Source organism: Alternaria atra, assembly GCF_907166805.1.
Source record: "Alternaria atra isolate CS162 genome assembly, contig: 28, whole genome shotgun sequence".
NCBI classification, from domain to species: domain Eukaryota; kingdom Fungi; phylum Ascomycota; class Dothideomycetes; order Pleosporales; family Pleosporaceae; genus Alternaria; species Alternaria atra.
The window spans coordinates 1,366,753-1,391,006 of record NW_025091326.1 but is presented as its reverse complement, the minus strand read 5'-3'; the positions used below and the strand labels follow the sequence as shown (position 1 = coordinate 1,391,006).

At 50.1% G+C, this 24,254-nt stretch overlaps 8 protein-coding genes across 8 annotated transcripts; 6 read left to right on the top strand and 2 right to left on the bottom strand.

Annotated features, from left to right (window-relative positions):
- Nucleotides 1-346: 346 nt before the first annotated feature.
- On the top strand, nt 347-2,476 carry ALTATR162_LOCUS7510 (uncharacterized protein; the record flags this gene model as incomplete). Its single annotated transcript, XM_043315138.1, has 4 exons — nt 347-431; nt 481-734; nt 794-1,416; nt 1,483-2,476. The coding sequence occupies 4 exons, from the start codon at nt 347-349 to the stop codon at nt 2,474-2,476; spliced, it is 1,956 nt and encodes a 651-aa protein (XP_043171073.1).
- A 313-nt stretch (nt 2,477-2,789) lies between these two features.
- Nucleotides 2,790-4,013, top strand: ALTATR162_LOCUS7509 (uncharacterized protein; the record flags this gene model as incomplete). The annotated part of the gene is made up of 1 exon (XM_043315137.1): nt 2,790-4,013. The coding sequence occupies one exon, from the start codon at nt 2,790-2,792 to the stop codon at nt 4,011-4,013; it is 1,224 nt and encodes a 407-aa protein (XP_043171072.1).
- A 472-nt stretch (nt 4,014-4,485) lies between these two features.
- ALTATR162_LOCUS7508 (uncharacterized protein) lies at nt 4,486-5,028 on the top strand (the record flags this gene model as incomplete). The annotated part of the gene is made up of 2 exons (XM_043315136.1): nt 4,486-4,905; nt 4,960-5,028. 2 exons carry the CDS (start codon nt 4,486-4,488, stop codon nt 5,026-5,028), a joined length of 489 nt encoding a protein of 162 aa, XP_043171071.1.
- A 232-nt stretch (nt 5,029-5,260) lies between these two features.
- On the bottom strand, nt 5,261-6,530 carry ALTATR162_LOCUS7507 (uncharacterized protein; the record flags this gene model as incomplete). Its single annotated transcript, XM_043315135.1, has 5 exons — nt 5,261-5,375; nt 5,431-5,714; nt 5,772-5,960; nt 6,028-6,448; nt 6,502-6,530. 5 exons carry the CDS (start codon nt 6,528-6,530, stop codon nt 5,261-5,263), a joined length of 1,038 nt encoding a protein of 345 aa, XP_043171070.1.
- A 3,253-nt stretch (nt 6,531-9,783) lies between these two features.
- ALTATR162_LOCUS7506 (uncharacterized protein) lies at nt 9,784-10,906 on the top strand (the record flags this gene model as incomplete). Its single annotated transcript, XM_043315134.1, has 2 exons — nt 9,784-10,129; nt 10,182-10,906. 2 exons carry the CDS (start codon nt 9,784-9,786, stop codon nt 10,904-10,906), a joined length of 1,071 nt encoding a protein of 356 aa, XP_043171069.1.
- A 798-nt stretch (nt 10,907-11,704) lies between these two features.
- Nucleotides 11,705-19,842, top strand: ALTATR162_LOCUS7505 (uncharacterized protein; the record flags this gene model as incomplete). Its single annotated transcript, XM_043315133.1, has 7 exons — nt 11,705-12,177; nt 12,265-14,482; nt 14,534-14,649; nt 17,356-17,487; nt 17,746-17,918; nt 18,043-18,236; nt 18,292-19,842. The coding sequence occupies 7 exons, from the start codon at nt 11,705-11,707 to the stop codon at nt 19,840-19,842; spliced, it is 4,857 nt and encodes a 1,618-aa protein (XP_043171068.1).
- Nucleotides 19,843-20,468: 626 nt separating this feature from the next.
- On the bottom strand, nt 20,469-21,256 carry ALTATR162_LOCUS7504 (uncharacterized protein; the record flags this gene model as incomplete). Its single annotated transcript, XM_043315132.1, has 2 exons — nt 20,469-20,987; nt 21,044-21,256. The coding sequence occupies 2 exons, from the start codon at nt 21,254-21,256 to the stop codon at nt 20,469-20,471; spliced, it is 732 nt and encodes a 243-aa protein (XP_043171067.1).
- A 1,047-nt stretch (nt 21,257-22,303) lies between these two features.
- ALTATR162_LOCUS7503 (uncharacterized protein) lies at nt 22,304-23,620 on the top strand (the record flags this gene model as incomplete). Its single annotated transcript, XM_043315131.1, has 3 exons — nt 22,304-22,463; nt 22,519-23,003; nt 23,051-23,620. The coding sequence occupies 3 exons, from the start codon at nt 22,304-22,306 to the stop codon at nt 23,618-23,620; spliced, it is 1,215 nt and encodes a 404-aa protein (XP_043171066.1).
- Nucleotides 23,621-24,254: the final 634 nt, after the last annotated feature.

Below are 24,254 nucleotides of genomic sequence, written 5' to 3'. Positions count from 1 at the left end.
TCAGCTAAATTGCCTTAGTCGCCAACGATGTTGTCCAAGCATTGCCGATCACGGTAGATGAACGGATATTGGATTTCGCTAACGTTGGGATACCCGATTCGGTCCTCGGTAGATCGAACTAGTCGAGTCGTCCAAGGTGGGGTAGCACCCCGCATCTAGGTCTATGTTACGCACGGAGAGAATGCGGTATTGTATGTAGGGTGTATGGTGGGAGGGTTTAAGTTGGAGTTGTGTTGCTATAGTGCTGGATCTACGCCATGCGCATGCTTATGCATCGTCATCGCAGTTTTGAATAGCACATGTAACCATTTCGCGAATTACTTTCTGACCAAAGAGACGAGCTGTCATGTCCTCATCTGGCTGCAGCACAAGATGGACGACGCAGCGGGGGACCCGTCCAGTACGAATAGCGAATTGCTCGGGCTATAAAGGTAACACTAACCCCATGTCTAGCCTTCATCTCAGGTTAACATGTCATAGGCGATCCAGGATATCATATGCGCTATCAAGCGGAACTAGGAGACACAGATTTTATTACTGGTGACTATCTTGCTGAAGTCAACATCGCGGAGAACGCCCAGGCACATGCAGAAGGCAAGCATCCCGGTTGGGAGAAGACAGCCTGGGATGGTATCGAACAGACAATTGATCAGTTGAATGAGAAAAGAATCAAGGTCGTTGTTAATGGGGGTGCGCATAACCCCAAGGGGCTAGCGGAGAAGGTGCAAGAACTCGTAAGTCTGGATGTCTCGACTCAGTTGCTCTGATATAAGGTTTACTCAGATTTATATAGGTTACGAGTAAAGGCTATGACTTGAAGGTAGCGTACGTGTCCGGCGATAATCTGATCGACGAGATAAAGGACATCAAAGAGAAAGGGTTACCGCCGCACCTAGATTCCGACAACAGCGAAGTGACGGTCGCGGACCATGCGCTTGATATTTTGAAGAGCGATAAGCCGATTGTCAGTGCAAACGTCTACCTTGGTGCTCGCGAAATCGTTAAAGGCCTCGAAGAAGGCGCAGACATTATCATAGCCGGTCGTGTTTCAGACGCCAGTCCTGTCATCGGTGCCGCGTGGTACTGGTACTCGTGGCATGACACTGACTTCGACGCGCTTGCCGGAGCGCTTATTGCGGGTCATCTCATTGAATGCAGTGGCTATGTGACGGGCTCAAACTTTGCGGGGTTCTACGAGTATCCTTTAGATCAACTTTACGATCTCACGTTCGGTATTGCGGAAGTTGAAAAGGATGGAACGTGCGTTATTACGAAACACGATGCAAAGAAAGGTTTTGTGACCGAAGACACTGTCAAATGTCAGTTTCTGTATGAGTTGCAAGGAAACATCTACTTGAATAGCGACGTTAAGGCCATTCTGGATCAAGTGCAGGTCAAAGCTGAGGATAGAAACAGGTATGTCCGAATATTTCTCACCTAGGTTCTTCATTATCGATAGTGATATCGCTAACGTCTGGATAGAGTCCGCGTATGGGGCGTCAAAGGTGCTCCGCCTCCACCTACTACCAAACTTGCCATCTTCTACCAAGCAGGTTACCAGTCTGAGATTGTCGTCAATGCGACCGGATACGCCACCGCCGAAAAGTTCGACCTCTGGGAGCGCATGATCAAGTTTGGCCTCAAACAGAAAGGCATACTGGAGAATTTCGATATCCTGGAATTCCAGCGCATAGGAGTGCCAGAGTCTAACCCGAAGAGTCAGCTCAGAAGTACATCGTATTGCCGTATCTTTGCAGAAACCAGCGATCCGAATGTGAACCTGGGATTAGCGAGTCTACTGGCGGACTTTGCAATGCAACACTACTCAGGGTTTCATAGTACAATGGACCATCGCACAGCAATACCGAAACCGTACTTATCCTTTTATCCGGCGATTTGGCCGCAAAACAAGCTCAAAACAGCGATCAACATGCTCGAATCTGGTGAATCGAGGACACTGACCACTACGCCGCCCCCAAAGTCTGAAGAGATTGGAAAACGACAAAGTTACGAGACTCCGAATCCGGTGGATCTTCAGGCTTTCGGTCCAACAACGCGTGCGCGGCTAGGAGACGTGGTGCTCGCCCGCTCGGGCGACAAAGGCGGCAACGCAAACATCGGCTTTTTCATACCTACCAGCCTACCGTCCTCCTACTCACACGCATCACCCCTCTATGCCGAAAGCTGGAACTGGCTCCGCAGCTTTCTTACGATGCCTAAACTCAAGGAGATGTTTGGAGAAAGTTGGAGCGACAGATTCTTCGTGGAACGAGTGGAGTTCGAGGCTATCATGGCGGTACATTTTGTGGTCTATGGTGTGTTGGGTAGGGGCGTTAGCGGGAGTAGTAGGTTGGATTCTTTCGCGAAAGGCATGGGTGATTGGTTGAGGGATGTGGAAGTCGAGGTTCCAGTGAAGTTCCTGGAAGGAAGGGTCAGGGGGAAGGCCATTGCTGGAAGGTATGCGACAGAGGCATGAACAAAGAACATGGTGCTAGCAGCTCCCTGCGATCACGCTTGGTGGATATTGAAGCGTGACACTGTGGCCGAAATTTGGGCTCAATGGTCTTCGCCAAGCCGCGATGACGTAGAAGGCTAGATGACAATCAACATGTTTGTCCACGCATGCACAGCCACAACCCAACCTCCATACATCATCATTGAACTGCGCCCATTTCCTTCATAGTGTGTCATAGCAGTCATTCCTCAACGAGGATCCTGTCAAATACCCGTCACCTTCCCAGCGGCTATAACTAGAGCCTCATGTACAAATTCTAGCCCCCAAAGCCACCATGTTCAAGAAGTGGAAGGATAAGATCAAGGGCGATGATAGCTCTTCAAGAACGTCATATGGAACAGACGACCACAACCGAAACTCGAACAACCCCTACTACAACTCACCTCAAGAACAGCAACATAACATAGCGCCAACGGAGAAGTATCAGGCCCCTCCTGGCCCGCCGCCGAACCAGGCTTCATCCTCATCGAAGTCTGAGTACTCCGCTCCTCCAGGACCCCCACCAAGCCACGGATCTTCGTCTTATACTGCTCCCTCCGGACCTCCGCCTAAACACGAGTTCTCAGGCTACGCACCTCCAGCAGGACCGCCTCCTTCATACCCGCAGCAACCGCCTCCTAGTTGGGATCCTCCGCCATACCACGACTGGACTGTCATCCCTGATACTGCACTTCTCCCTCCACCACCGTCAATGGGTTACGATAGTTCTCCCACTGCTAACGCATCTACTGCGGAAGGTGATCGTGCCTTGGCTTGGACAAACATGAATCCTCTCTGGCCACCACAAAACCTCCAGCCTAGCACTCATGCTGCGATTCAGAATGGCCAACTAGCTCTGCTGAAAGCGCCGTCGTATCTGGGTGATCTACTCCCTCAACCTCAAGCAGGTCACTGGCGGTGTCGCACCCATGCGAAGTGCAAGGATTCGAGCATCCTCACAAATCTGCCCATGTATAGCGTGTTCTGGGACTCACCGCTCAACACACAATGCTCCAAGACTATCTACTTCGAGCTAAAAGTCCTCGGCATAGGTCGCGGTGGCTTCTCATTCTCAGAAGCAGAGGCCGGCATTGCGATAGGCTTCGTCGCACCACCGTATCCTACATTCCGTCTCCCGGGTTGGGAGCGTGCCAGTCTTGGTGTACATGGCGATGACGGGAGAAAGTACGTCAACGATGCATGGGGCGGCATCGACTTCACCTCGGCCTTCAAGCCCGGCGATACTGTGGGTATCGGTGTCACCTTTTCAGTTCCCCGGAATCCGCCTTCGTATGAGCAGTCGCAGCAGGGAAGGATGCTGGATATCGATGTTTTCTTCACGCGTAACGGGGTGAAAGAAGGCGGCTGGGATGGCAACGAGGAGCTCGACATCAGGAGTGAGGGAGGTAACACTGGGCTGAGAGGAGAGTGTGATCTCTTCCCTGCGATCGGTGTGTTTGGTGGTGTGGATTTCGATGTCTTCTTCCATCCATCGCAGTGGCTCTACCGCCCATACTGAGACTGCCTGTACATTTGATCCCGGCTTCAAGTAAAGGACATACGTTGCTTGAGGTGAGGTGAGGTCTTTCGACCTTGTCTTACATGTCTTACGGCTCATTTCAGTTCCATTTACTATCTTCTAGCCTACTCATTGACTCTACTATCATCTTTGCGGTTCGCTGATTCGAGCTATCTCATACACCCCAATATCTACAATATTCACAAGTTCTGACCTCACCCTATTAACTCCAGTTTCCACAGAACAATAACATGTCTGTAAACACGTCAAACACACCCCAAGACTTCGGCTATCCTCTCATGCTAGAAGATTATATCTCAGTCTCTCCCGCACCCACCCGCATCGCAGATCTTTGCGCTACCTGTCATATACCCGGTGCGAAGAACAGATGCAGCAAGTGCAAAACATCCGCTATTGCTCGCCAACCTGTCAAAAACATGATTGGGACACCAACCACAAGCTTATTTGCAAGATGTACGCAAAAGCTATTCAGGAACCCATACGTGATCCCATGCGGCATGTCCTATACTTCCCCGAAACTTCTACTGAACCCATCTTCTCCATGCTCGCCTTCGACGAGCAAGGTACAGTAGGCGGCCTCGAACATCACTTCACAGGCGCATCAGCTCAAGAGATCAAAAGGCTCTCTTTCCACAACTGCTATTTGCCATACTTTGTCCAAATCAACTACGACACGAATTTTCGTAGAGAGCGTGCACTCGCTGAGAACAAGAGCTTTGGACTGCCGTTTCGAGGCCCAGTCGTTGTCTTGACGTATGACTTGGAGATTGCGCTGAGTGGTCCGGCCTTGAATGTCGATACTACGATCATGGGCCCATTGATGGATTATGTCAAGCTGTGTCACGAGTATGATGGGCCAAAGTTCATTGAGGTAAATTTACTGATTACGTGAGGGAGAGGAGATGTGGCTAACATTACATTGTAGCAACCACAGCAAAGGTATACCAAGTCAGAGCTGGAAGATATCATGGGTACGCCTGCTAAGTCCGGTTGAGGAATGATATGAACCGTGTGATTATCGCTGTGCAGACAGATGAACAAGTGATTTTGGCTACGAGAGACAGGATGCGTTACTCGGAATATGAGAATGCGAGCTGCTAATGTCTTTGTGGGGGTTTCCCTATTCATTGGTGCATGAAAGCTCTCATATCAATCTTGTTTGAGGAAGAAGCTTTGATGCCAAGCAGAGACATTCCATGAACTTGATGAATCTTGCCACTTGTTGCTCATAGGTGCTTCAAAATAAGCTCAACCTCTGTATCTGCCGCTTCGATGATATGCTCCGCCTTATAGTCCGGTCTCCAGCCTACATTGTAGGCCCTCTTTGTTTCAAGTGTGCATCTACGTCTTGGATCAGCATCCGAACCGTTATTCGCGATGATTCACGTAGACTTACTTTCCACCCAGCTGCACTGCCACCATTTCTTTAGGACAACCCAAGGCCTGCGACATCTTGTCTAGCGCTGTATCATCTGCCCTCTTAACATCGGCGCTGCCGATTACTCCGCGCTTAGCAAGAGCTTTCGCCATGGCGGCATAGATATCGTACCAAGCCACACTACCAGAAGAAGCAAGATAGTACCCGTTCTGCCCAGACTCTGGATTCTCGTCGCGTATAATACTTTTCAGTAGTTCCACATAGAGCTTCGTGTTGTCGTTAATGTGGCATACGGGCCAAGTCTGACTGGGCTGTTAGTATGCCGGCCTTTGTCTTGACAAATCTCTCATTGCACCCACCCAGCCTTCGGGGTTAATATCATATATGGCTCCAGTACCCCTTGCAGCTTTGACCACGGCAACGGTTTGAATCGAGGTTTTGTTACCGAAACCTTTTCCTTCGCCATACACGATACATGGAATGAAGATGTAGCTGCGGACACCATATTTCTCTGCCGTCTCAATAACGGTGTTGTTCGCGTTCGTTGCCTAGGGTTGCATGAGTAAAGATGATCAAGATTTAGACCTTGCATCCCCTCATTGTCTCGAAACTTACTTGCGTTAGGAATTGATGCGGAGCCTTGGAACTCTTCTGAAGGTTGTACAACTCTGGGTCGGTATCAAGAAGCCTTCGATCGGTAGTCATTCCTGCATGCTCACTAAAGATCTTCGCGCCGCTGGTATGCAGAAAATGCACTTCCTGTCCAGTCTGCTTTTTGACCTCGGCAAGAGCTTTGATGAGAGGTATCTGCATATCAGAATTCGCAGCATCTATGAGGAAGTAGATGACAAAGATCTGCGCATCCACCACGCTCTTCGTAACACTTTGTTCATCTTGAAAATCGAGCATAAGGGGTTTTGCTCCATATTTTCCCACCGCTTCCGCCTGTTTCTGGGATCTGACTAGAGCATATATGGTCTTGTTGCCTGGAAATACAGTGTCGTGTAGCTGTGCAAGAAGTGAACCTCCCAGGTACCTGTCATATTGATGAGTTACACATGTAGAGTTTATTAATGGAAGTGCACTCACCCAGAGGCACCGGTGATTAGGATGGACATGGTGACGAGCAAAACTCGGGTGCGAGTGGGTGACGAGTGAAGTTTTTCTTTCTGAATACAATTCTATGGTCTGTCAAGTCCGTACAAACAAACGCTGAAAATCAATGCTTTGTAACGGCCTGTTTGGTGGTCGGACGAGTGCCTAATTCCACGAATGACGTAATGCTTACTCACTACGATATGCTCTCGACTCCGCTTCCACTGTTGAAGAAAGGTCGCACTCGCTGATCATGACTCTTATGGTTTTTCTTCTGACAACCTTTCTGACTTCTTGACAGTCTTTCTGACTTCCTTCCGTTAGCGGCCTACATGATGCCAGTGCAACGGGCGAGTTGTGCGCGTGCGGTCAATTCCAGTTATGACTTGTAACCGATTGATCGAAGCACACTGTCCAGCCATGGCTATAGGGAGCCTGCAGCTAGTTCAGTTGACAGTACTGCGGAAACGTGTGGCGAAGTTGCGTTGCGCAAGCACCAGAACAAGTTGAAACTGTCACGATTCCTCAGCCACGGATCCGCGGCCGTTCGGCAAAAACAATCTTGCCTGTACGAACAGTTCCGGTAAGTGTTAGTTTTGATGAAGTTCAATGGTTCCTCCTTTGAACAGTTTGTGAGACGAGGGTATGTAGTCTATTCAGCCGTCGTTCTTGATTGGAAGATCAGAGGTGTGTTCGTTAGGCTCGCCGACAGCCAGGGAAGTGCCGTCTTGATGTGCGATGATAGCACCCTTGTCAGGAAACCGAGCTTTGCATCAGCTGCGAGAAGTCGCTTCAACGCCATCTACAGAACACTGAGCCAAGGACGATTTTGACTGCTCCGTGGTAGCACATAGCAATTTGAAGTAGTTATCTCCCAGTAGCTGCGGCTCCAACATGGCAGCGATGTCATGTTTCGAAGCTCTTCCTCTTCGTCCATACCAACGACCAAGCTCCACAAGATACTCCGTCCTCGGAATCCGGTTAAGTCTAGAGATCGACTGTAGAAGTTTGATAACAAAGTCTTCCACGTCTTCGCCGTCGTTTAGCCTCAGTACACCATCGAGCGCAGGAGTGTAGATGGCGGAGTTGGAGATAAAATATACGTCCGGATGCTCGTACATCGGAGCCTCGTGGACCATGGCTGCGGCGTAGATAAAACGATAGTAATCTGAGCGCCACATAAGGTTCGGAAATTGATATAAACCACCAGCTTCTTCGGGGAACCAGTCATATTCAGAAACTTCGGTACCGACGAGGCGTCCATGCAATGAGGTGTAAGGAAGGCTCCATCCCAATCGATGATATCAGCAACGCTGCCGGTCCCGTCAATCAACATATCCTGAAGGTTTAGATCTAGGTGCCGTATGGTAAAGTTCTCAGCTGCCTAATTGAAGGCAGGCGTGGAAAAGACCATGTCTTGAATGTTGCGCAAACCGACTGCGACAGAACTCAATGTCTCGGTGCCAACGGGCCCCACTCTGCGCAAACTCAGCCTCGGTATCACGGGAGTCTTCTAGAGGACCTTTGGTAATGTCTTGTGTAGATGACCAGGGATGTATTGAGTAGGCTTTCCGAGATCTGTACTAGAAGTCTACTTTCCACCCAGCTGCACTGCAACCATCTCTTTAGGACAACTCAAGGCCTGCGACATCTTGTCTAGCGCTGCATCATCTGCCTGGACTATGGAGTTGCATGAATGGCGTAGACTAAGAGATGCAGTAAACCTTTGCGACTATACACTGGTTCGTAAAAATGCTTGCAGTAGAGTCGCTGATAACTGACTGCGTAACAAGTTCGCGGGTGTCTACAGCTGTAGGTGTTGTGATGATGAGGGTCTCCATACACTAGTTTCGCCAAAAAGTAACAATATATGCCAAGCTGAGGGAGGAGCAGCTGGAGTAGAATGAGATGGAGGCGTTGATTTACAAGTACGGGCAGCCTCTGTTGGTTGCCGCCTACAAGCTACAAGCTCAACTCTACGAGCTGTTTCAGTATCCAATTAGCAAAGCGCCTTTAGAGTGGAAGGAAGGCCTCCAGGATCTCGAATAATACACTTGCTATAAATTCGCCCAGTATTTCGCCTGGTCGCACAGAACGAAGGCACAATTCTTCTCCTTCAGCGAAGATGAAAACCTAAAGAAGATCGGCACCCTAATTTTGTGCATCGAGGAAGAATTTGACCAAAGACGAGGTTATTATGCTTGTAACGTTGGGATGTCGCGTATCTTTGTTTCTGAGCGTATGCTCATCGACTATGATCAGTTGAAGACGGGAAAGAGAAAAAAGATACTAAAAATAAGGGCTTTGAGAAAAGAAATGGGGGTACTGCGAAACCTGGGAGAACAACGCTGCAAGAGAGGATCACAACCACAACTATTGGCAGTCTCTCGAAAGCGTAAAGGAAACACAAGAGGTGGCTCCAGAAAGGATTAGTCCGTAGTTCTCCTCGAGGCTGGGTGGAAGACTGGTTCGCGCGATACCCAAGCTTTGATCTTTGATCGGTCTACTTCGCCAATCTGGCATATATATGGGAAGGATAACACAATGATAGAGAATGAATTTGTTCAGCAATTAGCGTTTGCTTTGACGAAAGTGACTCCGTGATACGATAGCTGCAACCCAACGCAGCTACATGCGGTTTGTCTAACCATGCAAGACTAGAGGGATCATGAACACTAGCTTGTCAAACAAGTGACACGTAACTGAACTGCTGTTAGGCGTATAGTGAAAGTCCGCTGGTAAGTAACTCGGAATTAGGGTGTCGAGAAATCAGAAGAGAGAAAACACAGAAGTTTGGGGGCCATTGTGTGCCAAGATTGTTAGCCGCTTCAAACTAGCCGCTGCGGGGCTACGAGCCGCAGAGGCTGGGTGGCTGAATGGAACAGAAATAGATTGCTTCAAAACGTTCTTGATCATTGACGATTCTTGTACAGGAGGGAAGTGCGACTTTCGTGGGCTGTCAACATCGGAATTGATAAGGCCAAGAGTTTGCTTCACAACAATGTAGTAGCATAGTAATTAGATTACATGGATCTTTACACATTCGCCCTATCATACTTTCAGCTGCCAACAATACGAGTTGCAGATATCAGGCGGTGAAATATACGCGAGCGTAGGAGTCGGGCGCAGATTGATGCGTGCTTACAGCTGTGCCTCAACGGACGCCTGGTCTTGGGATGCAGGCCCTAGCAGGAGCTGAAGTGCAACGCAGCAGAACATCATATATAACGCGCAGCCCTGCTGTAGCTCTGCATCACCGAGGACGCGATAGATATCATGGCCTCAACTAACAATGTAACCGGCGCGGAGGCGAAAGCAACTGAAATACTAAAGATCATCGAAAAGTACGGCCTGAACTACGAGCGGACTGGAGTTTGGGATGGGTTCGAGACGTTCCTCCCCGTTGTTGCGAGCCAGGTAGAGCGCAAGGAACCGATTCGCATGCTACTTCCTGGGTTTCCTTTCAAGTCGCCAAATACGAAAGACAAGGTGCTGGGTGTCTTGCCGGATTTAGGCGAGGAGCTTGCGCTGAAGCATCTCGATGGGCTGTGCGAGAAGATTAAAGCGATATACGAGTATGGCGCGGAATGCCACATCACTTCGGATGGCCTCGTTTACAATGGTGGGTGGGACGGAGATAATATTGTGCCTCGATATATAGCTGACAATAGCAGATCTGCTTGGTGTGACTGATGAAACCGTGTGGAACTTCGGGCAGGGCGTGCGACAAATCGCTGTAGCCAACAACCTCCAAAATCTCAGCTTCTTGCGACTGTGGGATCTGCTCGACTATCCCGGAGACTTTCAGTCAAGAGAGTACTACTTCGAGCATGCAGCAAATATCCGAAAAGAGCTCAAGCAACGTTATGGAGATCCCAAATTCGAGGCGGATATGGCCAACACGTCCACCAGCGACATGCAGATGACGCATACCAAGTATCTCGAGTTTTTGAAGCAGGATCTGGCTTTCAATGATAAGCACAACGCACTATCGCCAGAAGATCAGGCTGCGAATATCGCCAACACGGCAAAAGAGATGATGGGTCGCTGGAAGGCGTTTTCCGCCGCGCTGGCAGCCGTACCTACACAATACGTCCGTCTGTCAATTCACGATTCGGGGGGTAAAGATAAGCTGTCCATGGCGGTCATTCCGCAGCAAGAGAAAGGTGCTTTGGGCGCGACGCCATGGCACTCGACGCTTGTGATCGAGGCAGATGGAACATTGCGTACGGTGCAACGGTGCAAGGTCGACGAAGGAAGCTATCAGCTCGTTCATCGCGATGGCCGACCGTACTGTTTCCGCGCAAAGTTGGAAGCCGAAGAAGATTCGAACAAGACTTTTGAACAGCTGTATCCTCATGGTCTCACCATCCGAGATCGCAAGGCGGTTACCCCTTGATGTGGTCGGTGAAGGAGAACAATGTAAACATATTTTCAATCAGCTGTCAAATAGAAGAGGTGTGCAATTTGCATTAAAATCCGGTAAAGGTCGCAGTGATGTGAGTCAGATGTACTCGGTTCGAACAGATATCGTACGAGTGGGTGGGTTACAAGACTAGATTAGTACTTAGCTCCAACGCGATGGGAGGATGATTAGCGACTAGGTGCGTTTGGCGAGGCTGCGAAACTCCTCGGAGCAGCTCAATTGTATGGTAGAAACATGGCGCCCCTGTTGACCCCATGGCCCAAATGTTGGTGATCGGTCGATGGATAAAAGGATCAGCCGCTTGTGGCGCCGTGATGCCCGCGGAGGAGAACGTTCGCTCCGCCAAATACCATGTGTCTTGTGTTTGTATGACCACGAGACATCGTTTCTTCAAGTGCAGGGTGCATCGGCATATGTAGACAACAGAGTTCAGACAAAACTACGGGGTGGATGCAGACCACATGTGATTTCGGCTCGAGGCGATCGGATTCCGGCAGATCTGCATTGGGAGCACTTGCATCTTCGATGGTGCCCCGTGCCCACCCTACAATCGACGCCAATACTTGCCGAGAGAAGCACCGTCGCTGTCAGAACCAAAGGGTCGCATAGTAATAAGATAACCGAGTCCCTGAGCGCGTCGTCTCGCACACGTCGGCTTCTTTAGAGGATGCTGCAGCCATCTTGTGTCTCTCTCGCGACTGTCACATCTGCGTCGGCAGCAACATGTATATGCTTACCCCTCCCCCAGACGAAGGCCTCGGAACTCCCCCCATGAGGCCCGAGTATGAATGCGCATACGACTGGACGGCCGCCCTGCCTGAGACGGACCACGTCCGCTTCTTCCGCGATACAGACTGGTCGCGTACCAGTCTGGGACCATTGAGCACGTGGAGTCCGACGCTGCGACTGTTTGCAAGTTATGTTCTTTCCGATTCACGCGGAGCCTGCCTCTGGTGGGGAGACATCTCTAATCTCACGGCTATATATAATGAGGCATATGCTCCCCTTGCCGCTGGCGTGCACCCTAAGCTTATGGGGTCCCTTTTCCAGGAGGGCTATCCGGATCTATGGCCGTCCATTAGTCAATACTTCATACAGGCCAAGCGAGCAGGTACTGGCGTAAACTACAGTTCTGCCACGCCCACCGTGGTTGAGCGCAAAGGATATACCGAGGAAACCTTTTTCTCGGGGGGATTTGTGCCAGTAGGCATGCCAGGCGCCGTCGAGGGCTTCATCAACACGACGTGAGTTACGTGCAATGGACAATCTGAAGGACATGGCCATATCAGTCACAAATAACTGTTTCCAATCCTAAACTGACACAAGACTAGCTACGAGGTCACAAGCCAGAAACTCGCCGAACGCCGCACCAACTGTCTGAATATACTTGCCTCCGTCCCCTCTCAGTGTGTCGACGACGTCTACTCCCACATTCTCACCACGCTCAAAACGAATCCCAACGATGTGCCAATGGCCATGCTCTACCGAATGGATGAAACTCCAGGCTCGAATAAATTAAGACTTCATGGTCATATTGGACTTCCAGAAGGACACAGCCTCGTCGTTGAAGAAGCCACCATTGACAGCGAGGAAGGATTGATCCCGGATTTGCGACGAGCCGGTGCAGACCAGATGATTATCGAGCATGACGACCGATTCCTGTCTATCACCTGGGGTGGTTGGGGTGCGCCGTCCAAGAAGATTGTCATATTACCTATTATGTGCGGCACACGCCTCTTTGGCTACCTTATTTTTGGTACAAATCCCTATCGCCCGCACGATGACATATGTAAACAGTTCATTCGAGATCTGAGTCGCATGGTTTCGAGCATTGTATCGTCTGTCGTCGATTACGAAGCCAATAGGAAACGTCAAGAGCAGTTGGAGGCCGATCTTGCTTTTAGCGATCTAAAGCTACGCCATCTGATTGATCATGCGTCTGTGGGCATGTGTCATGTATCCCTAGATGGTTATATGCTCTGGGCCAACGATCATTATTACGAGCTAGCCGGAAAATCTGCTTCAGATCACGCAGTTGGCCTCGCGTTTCTCGACGCCTATCATGAGGATGATCGGGCAAAGGCTGAAGACGTTTGGGAGCGTCTGATCAAGGGCGCCGACCACGTTACAGCTGACTTGCGCATGAAGCGCATGTATACGCCTCCCACGGGCGATCCTGAACCTGCCCAACTCCAAGTTCTAGCTTTCCCATACCGCGACGAGCATGGAAACGTGATCAGTGTGATGGCTTGTACGACTGACATCAGCAGACTGTGCTGGGCGCAGACCTTTCAGGCTCGATTAGCCGCTGAAGCAAGAGAAGCGAAGAGACAACAAGAGGCCTTCATCGATGTAGTCTCGCACGAGATGCGAAACCCATTGAGTGCCATCGTGCACTGCGCAGATGCGATTGCGAACGCGGTCGAAGAATGTCAATCTCAGCTCGCCAATATACCCGTACCATGTCTCGATGTCCTAAATGACAACATGCAAAGCGCAAACGTCATCATGCAATGTGCGAACCATCAGAAACGAATCATCGACGACGTACTCACTCTGAGCAAGCTCGACTCCATGCTCTTGTCTATAACACCTGTCGCAGTCAAGCCCGCGAAGCTCGTGGATTCTATCGTCAACATCTTCCAAGCTGAGCTGAAGACGAACAAGATATCTTACAACATTACACCAGACTCATCATTCTTGGCCCTAGGCATCGATCACCTTTATCTGGACCCGTCTCGAGTGACTCAGGTATTCATCAACCTATTAACAAACGCGATCAAGTTCGTCAAGCCATCGAAAGAGCCGACTATCTCCATCCGCTTCGGTGCTAGCACATCAGATCCCCGTGACCTCTTTCCAAAAAACATGTTCTGGGCTACAGAGGGCAAGCAAGACGGCGACGTTACAAGCAATCCGGATTGGGGTACCGGCGAAGAGATCTATCTCGCATTCACCGTCAAGGACTCTGGAATTGGCTTGCAAGAGAAGGAAATCCACAAGATATTTGAGCGTTTTCGACAGGCGAACGTGAAGACGCACGTGAAGTATGGAGGCAGCGGGCTGGGGCTGTTCATCTCTAAAGAGCTCACTGAGAAGCAAGGTGGTGAGATCGGTGTCTCGTCAATTCTGGGCCAGGGATCGACATTTGGATTCTACGTCAAGACGCGAAGAGTGGAATGGAAGCCCAGAACTCTCAAAGAGATGTTTCAACAAGCTGGGCAAGAGGCAGCGGCTCGACAACTCCATGTGCTGTTGGTGGAAGATAACATCATCAACCAGCAAGTTCTCGGCAAGCAGCTCAAGAAAGCAGGATGCTATGTTTCAGTTGCAAACCACGGTTTAGAGGCTCTCGAAATACTGGAAAGAGAAACGTTCGACATCGTTTTGATGGATCTGGAGATGCCGGTGCTCGATGGGCTTGGCGCGATGCGCGAGATTCGGAAAAGAGAGAAAGAACAGGCGTATTTTTCCAAACGGTTGCCCGTCATCGCCGTCACAGCGAATGTTCGAAAGGAACAAATTGATACGGCTATTGCTGCTGGAGCAGTAAGTACCCGAAGTTTGTTAGCCGTGGTTTTATACTAATGAGGGTTACAGGATCGCGTCATGCAGAAGCCGTTCAAAGCAGCCGACTTGGTCTTCATGATGAAGTCGTTAATGCCGCTTACAGCGCCCTCGTTCATCGAACCGCCGACACCAGGACTGGGCCTCAGGTCGAGTGCGCTGGTACCCTGAATAGAGCTATCTCAAGAACATTGCTGAAGTTGTTCGGTCACTAGAGTATCGGGGTCAGGAAGTCGCCATCAATTGTTTAGTGATCCATCGCGAGACGTTATGAAGATACGAGTGTTACCATTGGGTTGTGGGAAGTGCGCATGCCCACCGTCTACCCTACAGCTACGCATCAGGTTCCATACATATGTTGTGGTTGTTGGGACAGGAAGTCGCGACCTTATCGCTTCAAGCATTGCTCAAGTTCTAGTATGAACTTGGCTATAACATGGTCGAATATACAGCTGCAGTCGGTCCCAATCCGGTCCCATAGAGTACCACGAAAGGTATCTTTCAAAGCTACAGACAGCTTCCTCAGCCAACTGGGCACTACAGTACGCGAGGGTAGGCAAAGGAAGTAGTTGTTGTGGAGAACGGGGATTGGAAAACGTTGCACGGAAGTCGGCACAAGGTGCACGGAATCTTAGTGTTATGATCACGTCAGAGAGAGGCGGATATGATAGAGGTATATCAGCGAGGCCATAGGCTGTTATCGCCAATATTACCAGTACGTATTGTACGAGGTCTGTATAGTGACTCAGTTTCACGACCTGTTTGCGAATGTGCCCTCGACAATCGAGAAACATTACTAGGTAGGTCTCAGTACAATCCTATTGCAAACTCACCACTGGTACCATGGTTAAGGATGTACCCATTATCACTTTAGACGCAGCCACCGGCAAATCGGCGCCATCACGTAACTAACCCACACAAAGTCCAACTCAAAGTAACTACAATCGGATCATCATGAAACGAGCATCAACACGCGAAGGTAGACCTCCAACGAAGACTGGTAATACCATCAGGATAATTGACGACGGCATAACCTGGACATGTACGGGTATTTGGAGCGAGGACAAGCGCGCCACGTGGCAGTCAGAGAAGAAAGAGATCGACGCGCAACGGCTCCTTGATATTTTGTGCTTTGCGCTTCAAGGCGCATGATGGGTTTCTCTCGCATAGTATCGCTCGGATCGGATACACAATGATAGGCGAGATTGACCGACGGTCTGAAGTTGAGATGTGGGGAAATGAGAGAACTGGAATAAACAGCGGGAAAGTACGTCCAAGCCGGCGTTGACGCTGTGATACGCTCGTGTGGCGTCGGTCCGGCCCTTCGTTTGTGACGATGCCCGCTGCTTTAAACAATTAAATTGTAATTATGAGTCCGTTAGTCTGGGAGTGGCTGATGCTTGTCATCAACAACAACTACAACAACAACGATAGAAGTACAGGCCAGCCACAGTCAGTGATTAGTTAACAGGAGCGTTCTCCGGAAAGATCTACTGGTGCAATATTGCCCCTGCAGGGTTGACCGCTACAAGTCTCTGGAATTTTGTTCAATCTCCAAGTCCAACTCGACTAATGGTAAGTCCTCACTCGAGTAAACGAACATGGTGATGCAGACCTCGGAAGTTGAGACGAGTATTGTGGCGATAGAGACGATAGAACCGGTGGATAGCGACTTCCCGGATGGATATCGGCGGCGCTCCTATACACTGCATGGTGTTGATGTTTGAAGATGGTGTTGTGGCTGGCCTTAGTATCGAAGCCTATTGAGCCAGTGTCCCGTATGCGTCAGGCTACGGCTTCGCTCCCAGCATCAAGCCCGTAGAAACTGTCACACGTGCCGTTCAATTGAGAGAAGCACGGGGATGCATCTGAACAGCTTCACCGCTCGCGCCGCTCCGGCAACTACGTATGGGTATCGGTAGATACCGCTTGTCCGAGTGCTTCATGCGCTCGTCTGTGCGATGAGGGGGAATTGCTAGAGTCTCTTGGCGCGGGGACGCATTGGGCTCTATGCGAAGAAAAGGTCTTCCTCTTGATGCAGGAGTGCGATGCGCGAGTTAGTGGTCAAGTACTGACGAAGGTGTCTGACTCTTTCAAAAGAGAGAATGGTGTTGGCCCAAGCGCCAGCGATCGTCCGGAACGGAGTGTGGGGACTCATCCCATGTTGAAAGACTTTCTGCAACCCGCGGGCGTGCCCACACAATGCATGATAGTCAACTCGGAGGATGCCAATTGCGCGCTCGATATCCGCGCTTCAATCGGCTGGAGAAGCTTGTCGCGGTAGCTGCATTACATCTGCGGACCTGAAACACCGTCTTTTGCTGTGGTAGCCTTGGCCCCGGAGTCACTCAGTCTTCAAAACCACACTTACGCACGCCCAAGCAACAAACAAGCTCACGCTGACGTCCGTCATCTTTTTGTTATCTATCGCTCAAAGACTATGCAGTGTGCCTGTGCCGGGGCAGAAAGGTTGTTATCGACAGAAGGGTTATAAATGGCGAACAGCAAGTGAGTAATCGATAGTTTCTCGACTGGGTGGGGAAGCAGCCGCCATCGTTGAGAGCTGACCGCCTGCACGAGCTCACCGGACCTCAACTAACGGACTTCAGATACGAATATGTGCGCCAATTCGAGCAGCCGGACGCTTTACTGGCCAATACATGGATCGTAGTACGGATAGATGGACGTGGCTTTTCCAAGTACGCTCACCAATTTTCTCTCCTTCACTCAAACTTTCTCGGTCCGGGATATGCAGGTACCCGTAATCATGTTGCATGAACGGATATTGCTGCCCCAGGCCAACATCTCGGCTATTATATACCACCAAGCGGTTTTCGCTAACAATACGCGAATAGGTTTACGTCCAAGTATGAGTTCGTCAAGCCGAACGATAAGAATGGGCTCGATGTCATGAACGCTGCAGCCCAGGCTGTCATGAAAGAGTTGCCTGACCTTGTCCTTGCATTTGGCAATAGCGACGAATACAGGTATGTTGCATGTTTTTCATTCGAGCATGTTGTGTTTGAGGTAAATTGATGTTCCATCGAGGTCGCCCAAGGTTCCTGGCACGGTATATCCATGGGTGGGGTAGCATGTTTCGGGACTGCTTAGCTGACGTGAGTCGCAGTTTCGTCTTTCACAAAGACTGTGCCTTATTCGAACGACGAGCCAGGTATGGAGATACTCTCATTGGTGCAACTATTTTATGTCCGGTTGCGATTCGACCAGAACTGATCCAAGTTTAGCAAGCTGACTACGACGATTGTATCTACTTTTACCTCTTACTATGTGTGGTCCTGGTCTACATACTTTCCGGATAAGCCGCTTACACCTCCTCTACCCTCGTTTGATGGACGTGCAGTGTGCTATCCGAGCGACACCAATCTTCGGGATTACATGAGCTGGCGCCAAGTTGACTGTAAGTAGCATGATATATCGCAGTCTCCCCACCCTTTCTGGTTAGGCTTCTGGCTAAAGCCATCATACATGACCTTCTTCTTGATCTTGTTGTCGACCATGGACTGGATCTAACCATCGCGCAGGCCACATCAACAACCTTTACAACACCACTTTCTGGACTCTTGTTCAGCAAGGTGGTATGGGAGCTCGAGAAGCAGAACAAAAACTCAAGGGCACAGTGTCATCCGACAAGAACGAGATTCTATTCAAGGATTTTGGAATCAACTACAACAAGGAGCCGGAGTGCTTCAAAAAGGGCACAATACTATACCGAGACGTAAGAGATGCTTCGACCACATGCACATCCTCAATCATGTATCTAACAGTGACAGTTCTTCCCTACTCCGCCAATCGAGGAGATATCGTCACCCGTGCTGACAGACTTTCCCACGCCACCCATAGCTCAACCAACACCAAAACGAGTATCCAATCACCGGGCGTCACAGTCTATCGAGAGGGCTATCCCTTATCTGCCAGACCAAAAGGAAATGGTGGAGTCTCCAGAGCTCTGTGAACGTCCAACCTTCCTATCAACAACGTCGACTCCATCGCCGCCGCCTTCACCACCTACCATCTCGAGATCGGCATTTCCTAACCCACTAAGGTCCAACCCGATCAGATCTGAGAACAACAGCCCTATGCCAGGTTCCTCCATGCCGCTTTCGCCGCCATCGACTGCAACATGGAACAACAACTCCTCGTCGAACGGCAAGCAGCACCTACCCTCCTTGACGCCTTTGCCTCTATCTCCGCCGATATTAAAGCCAAGCAGCAAGCCTCCGCTGTCATTGAATCAGCCAAACCCGACAACACGCACCAACTTTTCCCCAGCGACACCACAGGGCGACTTCCCCGCAGATTTTCCCATAGCAGGTTACCGCCACCACACAACTGCAGTAGCTAGCCATGGATTCTCGCACTCTGCTTCTGCTTCTTTTACAACTTCATATCCACCTCAGGTAAAGCCTTCTCGACTCAAACAGCGATCGCCGAGTCAGCCTTCGCTGCCAACGTATTTTGCATCCTCTAGCGCACCCGCACCAAAACCGCCGTCTATACCGTTACGTATATCCAGCATTCCCGCCAACAGCAAGCCGCGCAAGCTATCTTTACCGGTCCATCGATCAACTACAACACTCAAAGCCACAAGGGACAGTTCCGATGAGAAGGAGAGTGTTTTCAGCCCCCGTGACACAACATCGACGCCACCCCGCAAAGTAAGCCCACCGATACAAAAGAACAAGGCTCTCCCAAGTCCTCCGATGAGTGCAGAGGAAGAGATGCGCACGCGAGAAAAGGTCAAAGGAAACAGTCCGCAGCAAGAATGGAACAAGTATGCCATTGCCTCCACCAATGGAACGGAGTCGCCCCAACGAAGAATCAGCGACACAGATAACAGAAGCGGTCACGTCTGGGGCCAAGGCAATGTCTCCCACCCTGGCATCGCAGAACTTCATGCCGTTTCTACACCAACACAGTCTACGCCTACATCAGCATCATTACAGTACCCCTATTCAAGTCCGGATATGCATACCCTACTATCCTCAACATCTACCGCAGGACCAAACTCTCAACCACACTCTAGTAGCCGACCATCCACTAGCCGCAACAAAGACGCCAACCGTCCCAAACCCTCCAAGTCGAACTCCTCCAATACTAAGCCGAATAAAGGCAAACAGCCACAATCGGAAACAGGAAGTTGGGCTGCAGCTACTACTTCTCAACAAGGCAACGAAGGCCGCCCGGTACCCATGAGTCGTACACAGAAGGACAAAGATAGGAAAAAGAGGAGTAAGGCGACTGTGCTGATGGAACATGTAGATATCATCAAGGATGAGTTTTGGGAAAAGAGACCTTGGATCTTGAGTGGGAAGACGGGGTGAGTTGGTTTGCGAGGAACGGTTTGGAGGGGTTTTGCGTTGATGATGTTTGCCTTTCTTTCTTTCTGGATTGATGATGATGATTTCGACGATGGGGATCTGCACTTATGGTGGAGATGGGGGATGTATGATAACGGACATTGAAAAGGTGATGGGGGTTGGATGTAAGATTTGGATATTGATGTGTTGTTGGTCTGAGTAATTGAATAGTACTCGTTCGTTACAACGTCGCGACATTTACGTTACACATGGGTTGTTTCGTACTTAGGATATACACCCAGAACTCTCAACTTGATCCTGTTTCGCGCCCCAGCTCTCTTCTTCATCCTAGGACTACCGCCACGATCTTACCCACAGTCCTCACTGCCTTTCCTGAGATCGCTTATCAACGTCTTCCGCGCTCTGATATTCCCAGTATTAAGATATGGTCCATGTCGTCAAAGGGGTATCCGAGATATGTAGCTCCTCGATCCACACTCGGGTTTGTAGTAATGGTCCTCCAACACCATCTGAATACGTTTCCAATAGCCGTTCGACTTGGAAGGTATAGCATGCATTGCACGACTGCCCAGTGACTGGCTTGATCAACTACTGTTCTCTCCAGCTATGCCCTTCTATCACCATTGTTATTACGCCATTGCTGCCTTTTTAATCTTCTTCTCCTTCTTGTCTGGCTTTTGCTTCTTCTCTTTGACTACTTCAACAGGCTTGGGAGAGCGCGTCTCGATCTTCTTCTGGATGCGACGAAGGACATATTGCTCGAGTGTCTGGCCCTTTGCCTTCGCGCGTGTCTCGTAGTCGGTCTTGTCCGCAGGCTTCAGCTTCGCAAGCTTCCTTGCTACGGCCTTCTCGTCATCCTTCGTTTCGGCGGCGTCATCCTTGACCTTCTTGCTCTTCTTGGTGGACGATGCATGTGCCTCCTCTCGCTTGCGCTTGTTCTTCTTGTCCGACTTCTCCTTGGTAGGCGCAGGCGTTTCGGTGTCGGATGCGGACGTTGGAGGTGTGCTCGTGCCGGACGCTGGGTTGGAGACGTCTGTAGTAGTCGCTGAGCTATCTCCGATGGTACCCCCTATAAGTTCGCCCTTTACGAAAAATCCATATAAACCGCCGCGGTAGATGCCTTGGGTTCGGATCTGGTCGAGTGTGCTCTGTGTGGGACATTAGTCGTGTGATTGCGCGCGTGCGAGGAGACATGAGCGCATACATCCTTGCCCGTACCAATACTTTGCAAACTCTGGTCGAATGCGCGCAACCACCATTGATCATCTGTGGTATGCGCGGCCTTCTTCTTGCCGAGTCCTAGTTGATCGTTCTTGTGCGCGATAAGAAGTGGCTTTTTAATACCGCGGCCGGTTTGATCGAGAGAGTGACCTGAGCCCTGCCAGCCTTGCTTGCGCAAATATGCCTCGGCGTTCATCGCAGGTGAGGTGGAGGAGTGATACCCATCTTCGCGCGTCTGGAAATTTTGGTGGGGAAGTCTTGGCTAACGCGATTTGCGGACCCCCGAGCCGTGACCAAAGTCGAGACCGAAGTGCCGCCCTAAACTCCTTGAGCTGCTTTACCTCCTCGACACAGATAATACCAGCACAGTTGTGCCATGTGTGCTCTAAGATAGTGTTTCTAACTAGTCGTAACGGTAATTTAGAATTGGTAGGGGGGTTGTCATTCCCAGTCTCCCAATAACTATCCTCCGACTCCTCAGCAAAAGGACGCCAAACAAAATCGAACAGAATTTGGCATATTTAGACATCACCGAAGTCTTGTTAAGTGACGCTTGTATGTAGCGTTTGATAGTGAGGAGGCCGAATTTATTTGTTTCTCGAGGGAGGCTGCCTAAGTTCCGACGGGAGACATATATTAACAAGACATTGTTAGCAATGTCTTAACATCGTCTGGTTCTGTGTTTGGGGCCATCTGCATCTCCGCGTCTTTATCAAGGTGACTTCGATCCTGAGCGACAAAGAAGTTCGATAAGACTTGCAGCAAGGTACACAACCCCTGGCCGACCAACAAAAGGAGTCGCAATCCCTCAGTGATACTTGTTTCGTCTTATCATTCAGGCGATTCTGGTTATCAAGCCAATGGGACTATCGACGCAGCATCCGCCATCATACAGGGTCGAGCACGATCAAACGGTGGAATGACGAGATTCAGGTACTAACACGATACGGACCAACCTCAGTTGATCAGAAAGAATATCGTTGGGGCGGCTACGCTGGTTTCCTCTCTTGTGACCACTTTCCTGCGATGCAGCCCTGGGTCGTTCCTCACCTCCGACCCTATTAATTCGTAGACCCCCTTCCCGACTCTCACATCACACCATTTCCGAAAGCACGGTCTTCTCCCCGGGTTCACTTCCTTTTACATACCATCTACCCTCACTTCAATTGATTCTGCTCCAAGATCAACTCTTTCGCCCACTACCATCAACTACATCAGCTCCCAATAATCTGCTTAATTCACCATGCCTACCACAAGACATACACGGTTTTTTTGGCTGCTGGCTACTACAGTTAGTGCTGCCATTATCCAGAGCAGATACAACCCTCAGTATGCGGGTATCCAATTTGCCTCGGACAGGAAGCTTTCAATCACCGTCTTCAGTGATCTCCACTTCGGTGAGCGTAAGTTATCACGTCTAACGTATGTTCAATATCAGCACTCACTAACAGCTTGTAGCTGATTCTCAACGCGGTCGGCCCTATGCAGACCTCAAGACGGTTGGTGTCATGAACTCCGTCCTCGACAACGAGAAACCCGACTTTGTCGTCCTCAATGGTGACCTCCTCTCTTGCGAGTGGGTGGGACCTGGAGGCGCAAATTCATTGATCGATCAGATAATGGCTCCGCTTGTCAACCGCAACCTACCTTTCGGCGCAACGTTCGGTAACCATGATGCTTCCAAGACTTGCAGCACTAGGGACATATCCGAACATATGTGGTGGGATATCAAGGGCCAGAATGGCAAGAAACTGTCTTATACAACGCAGTTGGTATCTGGCGAGGTTGATCAAGTCGGCTGGAGTAACTACTTCGTTCCCATTTACAGCTCTCAGAATGCTGCTGAACTGAAGATGCTCTTGTGGTTCTTCGATAGCAAAGGTGGCCGCAAGTATCAACCTAACGGCAATGATATCGGAGTTACAAACTGGGTTGACGAGAAGGTACTGAACATTTCCAACAGTGTTTGGTAAGACGCTAACTGTTGTAGGTTGTCGAGTGGTTCCGCAACACCAACAACGCATTCACCCAGCAATATGGTCGCGCGATCCCCAGCATGGCTTTCGTGCACATCCCGATACATGCAACGAGGTCTTTCCAACGGAATGGGCGTAGCCGCACCATGAACCCAGGCCTTAACGAAGAGAGCATCGGACAGCAGGGCGATGTACGCGACAGCACCGGAAACAATTGCAAGTATTCCGGCGCCGACATACCGTTCATGGGGGCGCTCGTCGAGACTGAGGGACTTATGGCTGTTTTCTCAGGTCACGACCATGGTGTGGACTGGTGCATGAAATGGGCCAAAGATCTCCCCGATACATCTCCTAGTAACGGCAACGGCCTCAACATCTGCTTCAATCGCCACTCGGGCTACGGCGGCTACACAAACTGGGCACGCGGCGCGCGCCAGATCGTCGTCAAAGAGGACATGTTGGACGCGAAGGTCGTGGACACTTGGATCCGTATGGAGAATGGAAAGATTTCGGGTCGGATTTCGCTCAATGCTACCTTCGGTACAGACCAGTATCCGGTGGTGGACAAGTCCAAGACCTCATAGCCTAAGCCAACGCGGCTGAGTCCACCCCGTTCAGACGTTAGGCTGAGTATATCTTCCTTATTGAATTGTATCATATCTTACATACCGGTGAAAGTCTGAGGGCGTATGACATGTATCATCGTAGTTAGCAGCTCAATCTAACATCGCTCCCTGTTGAACATGGTCAAACTTGACGGAGTGCTATATCTGCTTACCTTGAAGCAGTTGTACATCCCTGAACACTGAACCAAAATGGTGTACTACTATGTAGGTTTCAAAGTTCCACTTTTGTGCAACAACTACCATTAAGATCTGAGCGGACATAAGAACGTGTTGAAGGGGGCTGTGCATGACTAGGCTCTAGACAAAATCCACTGGCCCACCTACGCGCTCGAAAGGGTAACCGAGCCATATGACGTCAGGTTCTTCGATTCCAAAACACCAACACTAGGTTCCCGAGCGTATCCGCACAGTCTCGCCAGCGGAGTAAGCGTCTTCATGCGGGTCTTTTAGCCGCTGCTAAGCATGGCGAAGCATTTTTGCCCGTTGTCCTTCGTGATCACTATATCGCTCGTCGCGCCCTGAGCGTGGCTCCTCGCACTGACGTGTTTGTTGTGCACGTTTCCTTTTTCTTTCTTGGATACCCTAGATGAGC